Consider the following 8,560-nt stretch of genomic DNA (forward strand, 5'->3'; position numbering starts at 1 on the left):
TCTACCCCCACTGCTCTCCCTCCCCTCCGCTCGAACATACATATGCAAAGTACAGTCCCCAACAAACACAAAGAAGAAAATTCCACCCACCATCCCCCAATTACAACAAAGTTAACCCACATGCAACACTGAGCAATGGCCCAAAACTTGGTATAAAACAAGGAAAAGAAATTAAGCAGCACAAGTGCAGAATTACTAGATCCCAAGTTCAATGTCTTCCATCATCTGCCAGTCCCCTGTCTTTCACAAAGTTCAGCGTCTCACCCGACGATGCGAAATAGAGTTCTTGACCATCATGGGTGACCCACAAATAAGCTGGGTACAGCATGCCGAACTTCACCCCCATTCCTAAAGAGGGCCGATTTTACTTGGTTGAAGCTTGCCCTTCTCTTAGCCAGTTCCGCACCCAAGTCCTGGTAAATGCGCAACTCGTTGCCTTCCCATTTGCAGCTCCTCGTCTGCCTGGCCCACCTCAAGATCTGCTCCTTGTCCAGGAACCGGTGCAATCGCACCACCATCGCCCTCGGCAGCTCATTCATCTGCGGCTTCCTCACAAGCGCTCAGTGCTCCCTGTCCACCTCCAAGGGCCGGGAAAACGCATCTTCTCCCATCAGCTTCTCGGGCATACGCGCCACATAGGCCCCTGCATCCAATCCCTCAATACCCTCCGGGAGACGAACGATCCTCAGGTTCTGCCTGCGCGACCTGTTCTCCGGATCCTCCACCTTCTCTTGCAGCCTTTTCTGGTGGTCCCTCATCAGCCCCATCTCCGCTACCACCGCGGTTAGCTGGTCCTCGTGCTCAGCCACCGCCTCTTCCACCTTATCGATCGCATGTGCCTGGACTTCCAATCTATGACCAACCCGGTCAATCCCTGTCTTAATCAGGTCCAGGTACCCCTGTCTTTGCTTGACGAAACTCTCCTGGAGGAAGTTCACTAGCTGCTCTGTTGACCACTGGGCTGGCAATCCCAGTCCCTGACCCTCCACCATGCTTTCCTGTGCCGCTGACTCCCCTGTCTTCTTTGTCGAACAATCTCTTCTTTTCAGACCAGTTCTGGTGCACGACTCCATAAACTGATGCGGAATTCTTCCTCTTTTCTTCACCAGCCTCCAATTTAAGCACTCAAATCCCCCGTACGCCGGGGAAAAGGGTCCCAAAAGTCCACCACAAGCGGGAGCTACCAAATAAGCGACCTCTCACTCCATGGCTGCCACCGAAAGTTCCGGATTTGGATTTTGTTTATTGTCACATGTACCGAGGTACAGTGAAAAGTATTTTTCTGCAAGCAGCTCAACAGATCATTCAGTACATGAAAATAAAATAAAATAAAAGAAAATACATAATAGGGCAACACAAGGTGTGGGAGTTGGGGAGTATGTGGGGATGAGGCAGGGGTCCCTCCCATGTTGCGTTCGGGCTGGGTGGGGAGGAGGTCGGGCATCTTTTCGGGGCCTCTTAGGTCAGGGTGCCATTTAAAAATAGCGTCCCGTTCTCTCACTAAAAAACAGAGCTATAGAACATAGAACAGTACAGCACAGAACAGGCCCTTCGGCCCTCGATGTTGTGCCGAGCAATGATCACCCTACTCAAACCCACGTATCCCCCTATAGCCGTAACACAAACAACCCCCCCTTAACCTTACTTTTTAGGACACTAAGGGCAATTTATCATGGCCAATCCACCTAACCCGCACATCTTTGGACTGTGGGAGGAAACCGGAGCACCCGGAGGAAACCCACGCACACACGGGGAGGACGTGCAGACTCCACACAGACAGTGACCCAGCCGGGAATCGAACCTGGGACCCTGGAGCTGTGAAGCATTTATGCTAACCACCATGCTACCGTGCTGCCCTTAGCTATGTGCAGCCTCGGCTGTGCGTTCCCCGTTCAGGCCCCTTATTCATAGCGAGTCACCTTGAATAGCCATATGTTTTGCGGCTAAATGCGCTCGCTTGGGAAGTTCGTTCCCTTTTGGGAAGATCATGCCCATTACTCCTGGTCCCCTCATCCAAATCAGTGATATATATTGTGAATAACCGGGGCCCATGAACTGATCACTGGGGGATCCCACTGGCCACCGCCTGTCACTTTGAAAAAGCGGCATGATCGATAATTCAACAATTTGAGCTGATTGCCCAGAGGTTACATTTATTTTCATAGATTTTTTTTAGCTCTGCTATTAGCAGGTGCAGAACCTGCCTAAGCGTGCATCCACCATTAGAAAGCAAATATCCCCATCCTCATTGATGGAGGAGCCCAACACATCTGTGCAAAAGACAAGGTTGAAGCATTCCCAACAAACTTCAGCCAGAAGTGCTGAGTGGATGATCTATCACGATCTCCTCCGGAGGTCCTTAGCATCACAGATGTCAGTCTTCAGCTGTAGCCATCTCAGATGGCCACCTGCAAGGGACCATGGGAATTATGGCCAACCCAGGACTCAGTCAGACTCAGCTTGTGTATGTATTTGCAGGGGCAGCACGGTGGCACAGTGGTTAGCATTGCTGCCTACGGCGCTGAGGACTCGGGTTCGAATCCCGGCCCTGGGTCACTGTCCGTGTGGAGTTTGCACATTCTTCCCGTGTCTGCGTGGGTTTCACCCCCACAACCCAAAGATGTGCAGGATAGGTAGATTGGCCACTTTAAATTGCCCCTTAATTGGAAAAGATAATTGGGTACTCTAATTTCTTTTTAAAGTATGTATTTGCAACCCAGATAACTGGACGCGATCGAAACCCCCGCTCATTTGCATTCTAATGGCCCATTTCCCCAGAACAAAAGAACTGTTCTCCGGTAACCGATACAGATGCAGACTAACCGGCGCCACTCCCTTTGCTAAGAAAGCCCAAACAGCCAAGGTCAATGACCGCTAAGGACAAGCCCAGCCATCAAGGCAGCTGCCCCTTTATTGGCCAAAATCGAAGGCAGTGATCGAAGCCTGTTGAATTATTGGGTCCATGTTAAGGATCGCAAAGAGCGCAAAATCCCAGAGGGATAAGAAGAGATACAGCCATGTGTTCGGCCTCTCTTGGATCCGGCTTATGCCAACCCAAGTGTAGCATAATGACCAGACAGACAAGTTCAAGACCAACGATCGCAACCAGACGGATGAGCCCAGCAGAAACAGTGTCACTTCTTCCACCCAGCCACGCAAGATCCAGCCAAAGGCCTTGTCCATATGCATAGAGCCGGTTGCCCTGAAGTTAAGTATAGGTTATTGTAGTTGTTAGGTGTAGTTTAACTTGTAGTGTTTTATGTTGCATGTCGAAGTAATCCTTGTGTGTAAATAAACCATCTTTGAACTTGAACTGACTAACTGGTTGTTTGGTCCTTTGATATCCGGTAAAGTCTTGTGGTGGTATCATTTGATACCTGGCGACTCTAAAGAGCATCATTATTAAAAAGAGCAACACAGCCAAAACGATTCACTCTATGTGATATCAAAAAACAGCTGAAGGCACTGGATACTGCAAAGGCTATGGGCTCTGACAGTATTCCGGCAACAATGCTCCAGTACTTGTCGCACCCCTAGCCAAGCTGTTCCAGTACAGCTACAACGCTGGCATCTACCCGGCAATGGGGAAAATTGCCAGGGTAGGTCCTCTACACAAGAAACAGGACAAATAAAACCCAACCAATTATCGCCCTATCAGTTTACTCTCCATCATCAGCAAAGTGACGGAAGGAGTCATCAACAGTCCTAACAAGCGGCACCTACTCGGCAATAACCTGCTCACAGATGATCAGTTTGGGCTCTGCCAGGATCACTCAGCTCCTGACGTCACTACAGCCTTGGTTCAAACATGAACAAAAGAGCTGAATGCTAGAAGTGAGGTGAGAGTGACTGCACTTAACATCAAGGCAGCACTTGACTGATTATGGCATCAAGAAGCCCAAGCAAAACTGGAGTCAATGGAAATCGGGGAGAAAACTCTCCGCTGGTTGGAGTCATACCAAGCGCACGGTTGTGGTGGTTGGAGTTCAATTATCTCTATTCCAGGACATTACTGCAGGAGTTCCTCAGGGTAGTGTCCTAGGCCCAACCGTCTTCAGCTGATTCATCAATGGCCTCCCTTCCATCACAAGGTCAGAAGTGGGGATGTTTGCAGATGACTGCACAATGTTCAGCACCATTCATGTTTCCTCAGATAATGAAGCAGTCCATGTCCAAATGCAGCTAGACCTGGACAATATCCAGGCTTGGGCTGACAAGTGGCAAGTTACATTTGCGCCACACAAGTGCCAGGCAATGACCATCTCCTACAAGAGAGGATCTAACCACCGCCCCTTGGCATTCAATGGCATTACCATTGCTGAAGCCCCCACAATCAACAGCCTGGGGGTTACCATTGATCAGAAACTGAACTGGACGAGCCACATTAATACTGTGGCTACCAGGGCTGGTCAAAGGTTGTGAATCCGATTGCGAGTAACTCACCGCCTGACCCCCCCCCCAACCGCCTGACAACCCCCCCCCCCCCCTCCCAGGGTCCGAGGAGTTCCACAGAGCAGTCACTGAATGTTCAAAGTTTGTTAAAGTATTTGAATGTTTACAATAGTTTTTAAAAGTTTATGAAAGGATTTAAAAGATTATAAATGATTTTAAACGGTGTTTAAATTTTTCTTAAGTATTTAAAATCATCATAAAACATTCAACTCCCTTTGAGCTGAAGACTTGGCTCCAGGGGTGTATCTTCAGCCCGTGATGGTATTAGGCAGCTTGCATTCACTGTGATTGCACCTCACTGCTGGTACTTGGTCACTTCCTTTGTCCCTTCCGACGCGGCGTGCTTGGCCAGTTCCCTGGGCAGCAACAGCAGCGCACGGCGGTCTGGATCTCCCAGGTGCTGCACTTGTTGTAATGTGTTGCTCGTTCTGGGTGAGTGTGCTTAACACTCGATTTGGCTCTGTTTTGTTACTTAGCTCTGGAGTCGCCAGGTATCGTTAAGATACCGCCACAAGTTTCAAGGTCAAGTTCAAAGCAATAAACCATACACCAATTAGTAAGTTAAAACAAATGAGTTTATTATAATACAATTATAATCTACTCATGCACACGCTAAGATGACTAAACTATTCCTACCACTAAATAAACCAATACTTATCTTAAAGGGAACTGCCGGATCAGGGGACAAGGCCTCTTGCTCTGCACTGGTCCGCAGACTTCAGGTTGGTACGGGTTAAAAAGGGGTCAGGAGTGTCTATCTCTGGTAGCGATCGTTGTGAGACACTTACTTGCTGGCGGCTGCTGTCCCAAACCTCTCCTCTCTCTCGGTAAAGGTCTTCTTCGGTAAAAGGCTGGTCGAGAGGGCTGGTAAAGAGAGGAGGGCTGGACAAGAAGAACAAACTAAGTTTGGGACCTGTCTTTTATAGGTCCTAGAGCTTCGCGCCCTTTTGGGCGGACCCTCTACCTGCTGGGAATCGACTGGGTCTCTTCCCAATCGATTTGTTTGAATCCCCCCAATACTGAGGCTGTCTCTCGGCTACTGGGCGGGCCTTCAGGTGCTTTGTTTTCGAACCCCGCTGGTGCCGGGGTGTCTGGTTTCCCATACGCTGTTGCAATCACTTCCCTATTTGTGTCCATTGTCCCTGGGATCGTTCCATTACTATGTTAACTATCCCGGAGATTGCCTCATTAGTATGCGGAATGTTCGTTTCGGTGCTGTCTGCCCTCTTAGCAGACAGAATACACATTGGCTTGGTGCAGCCTGCTTGTGCTGCAAACTTTGTCCATTTTAACCTGCAAGCTTTGTGTTCCTCCATTTTGTATAGAGGGAATGGCCAACTTCGGTGGCTACAAATGGGACAGGCGGGAAGCCTCATCCACGATGCGCTCGGAAATATAATTGACAAACGAGTTCATGATGCTCATGGCCTTAGTGGAAATGCTGGTATCGTGGTAAACCTGCTTTATCACTTTGTAGATGGAGTAACTCTCCTTCCTGGTTCGCCTCCTCTTCTTGCCACCCTTCACTAGAGTTTTCTTCAGAGCTTTCTTCTGGGAAGTCCCGAAAGACGTGCTGTTAGGTGAATTGGACATTCTGAATTCTCCCTCTGTGTACCGAACAGGCACCGGAATGTGGGGACTAGGGGCTTTTCACAGTAACTTCATTGCAGTGTTAATCTAAGCCTACTAGTGACAATAAAGATTGTTATTATTATTAAACTGCATCCTTCTTTTCATCTCCCATCCTGATCTTCAATTCTCACTGCAGCCAATGAATTCTGCAAATTTACATGTGTCAGTTTGGTAGGGGGCAAACACAGCAACTTCACTGCTGACCGCAAAGTCCTCGTCATTGATCCAAGTGTGTTGCATCCCGGTTTCTGTCTCCACAAATGCTGCCAGACCTGCTGAGTGTTTCCAGAATTTGCTGTTTTTAATTTTGATTTTCAGCGTCCATGGTATTTTACTTGAGTAGTTTTATTTCTGATTATCGGTAATGAGACTTAAATAATCTCTTTGTTTATTTCATCTCAGGAATGGCAGGAACGATTTACTTCCTTGCTGACTTGCTGCAGCCCACAAAGGCAAAATTCCCTGCGTTTGAAATGTAAATCAAACACGGTACCCGTGCAGATTTGTAGATATGATGCAATGCTTTCTCCAGTAAAACAGCTCATGCATGTTTTTGCTTTGAACTGTGGGTAAAGAAGAAGATGCTGATGGAGAGTTTGTTTGTGGTGAATAGCTTCATTTACCAGTAGCACTCCTACTCCACTTAGTGCTACGTTCCAGTGTCTGAGGCTTTTCCATGACTTAAACATTACAAAATTGTAAAAAGTGAAAGATTTTTGTATCTATGGCAGCACACAGAGTCTTGGATGTATTATTGCATCATAAACCCAGTGCCAGGCTTTTATTCCGAAATCAAATAACTTGTGCATTTGAAGCTTGTTCCATAGTGCAGTGGTGAAAAGTTGCTATTTTAACAGCTCTTTTAGCATTTCCATTAAATCCATTTTTCTAAAGCCATAGTGTTAATTAACTGGGCTTTTTCAAGAAGATAATATTTGAAAGAACACCTAATAGTAGCTGCCTTTAGAATTTTTTTTTTTAAAAACATCTTCATCAGCACTGTTTTCTAATGGCGCAGCATTCAAAATCCTTTTGTAAACAATTGGCCAATAGGACAGATCTCTTTGACAGGACAGATCTCTTTGACAGGACAGGACAGATCTCTTTGACAGGACAGGACAGATCTCTTTGATAGGACAGGACAGATCTCTTTGACAGGACAGGACAGATCTCTTTGACAGGACAGGACAGATCTCTTTGACAGGACAGGACAGATCTCTTTGACAGGACAGGACAGATCTCTTTGACAGGACAGATCTCTTTGATAGGACAGGACAGATCTCTGACTGGACAGGACAGATCTCTTTGATCGGACAGGACAGATCTCTTTGACAGGACAGGACGGACCTCTTTGATAGATCGAGTCTCTTTGATAGGACTGGGCGGATCTCTTTGATAGATCGAGTCTCTTTGATAGGACAGGTCTCTTTGATCGATCATGTCTTTTTGAGAGGGGGGCGGCATGGTGTGCAATGGATAGCAGTGCTGCCTCATGGTTCAATCAGCTTCGATCCTGGCTCTGGGTCACTGTCCGTATGGAGTTTGCACATTCTCCCCGTGTTTGCATGGGTTTCGCCCCCAAAACCCAAAGATGTGCAGGGTTGGAAATTAATTGGAAAAAATGAATTGGGTACTCTAAATTTATATTTTTTCAAAATGTCTCTTGGATAGGACAGATCTCTTTCGTGGTGGAACACGTATGTTTACTTTCTAAAATGTTAGTTGTACATGTGTAAAAGCCTAATATAAAAAGTGTAATATTAAAAACCCTCACTGTTATAATTCATTCAGTTAACCACACATGATTTTTAAAGAGTTGTCTATGGTGGTTGTTTTCTGGGGTTGTGGCAAGTTTTCATTTTATCTAAAGTTGGCATTGAAAATGCGGCAGGTGACGGAAATGTTATTGACTGGTAGGTTTTCTGGTAATTATTGCCCTTGTTCATCCTGTTTATTCCATATTAATGATAGGAAACTCCCCATTCCATAAATGCACTTGTTCAGTTTTGATTCTTGTTAGTTGCCATACTTTGTAAAGCAACTAAAAGACCAAAACCACTCAGTTTTCTGTCTTCAATACTGAAATCTAACTACATCATATAGGAATTTGTTTTCTGGTCTGCAATCTGTGCAAAATGTAATACTAGTGCAAAGAACATTGATTCACAAAATGGTCTGTTAACGGAAGCAAAAAAAAATAAAAACATATTCTTCTGTAATGGTTTGATATTTTCTCTTTAATCATAGCATAACGTAACCCACATGATTGCTGTGTCAATCCCCTGTTTCATTGTTTGGATATTATCCTGGTGAAAAATATGTCACGACTGTTTTAATCATTTTTTGCTTTGCCAAGATGTACATAGTGAAAAATATCGACTCCCAACACCTATGATAACCAATTTGTTCTAAAATGAGATGATTCGCAATTAATAATCTACCCTTAGTGTACTATTTTAGATATTTTTTTCTATTC

At 46.0% G+C, this 8,560-nt stretch overlaps 1 protein-coding gene across 1 annotated transcript in view; it reads left to right on the forward strand.

Moving 5' to 3' along the window:
* Positions 1-8,303, forward strand: part of lancl1 (LanC antibiotic synthetase component C-like 1 (bacterial)) — a 53,205-nt gene extending 44,902 nt beyond the window's left edge. The window contains exon 9 of the mRNA XM_038786433.1: positions 6,487-8,303. Within this exon, the coding sequence (XP_038642361.1) occupies positions 6,487-6,563 (77 nt within the window). The 3' untranslated portion in view covers positions 6,564-8,303. The remainder of the gene's footprint in view (positions 1-6,486) is intronic.
* Positions 8,304-8,560: the final 257 nt, after the last annotated feature.

The sequence above is a fragment of the Scyliorhinus canicula genome, chromosome 2 (assembly GCF_902713615.1).
Source record: "Scyliorhinus canicula chromosome 2, sScyCan1.1, whole genome shotgun sequence".
Taxonomy (NCBI): Eukaryota; Metazoa; Chordata; class Chondrichthyes; order Carcharhiniformes; family Scyliorhinidae; genus Scyliorhinus; species Scyliorhinus canicula.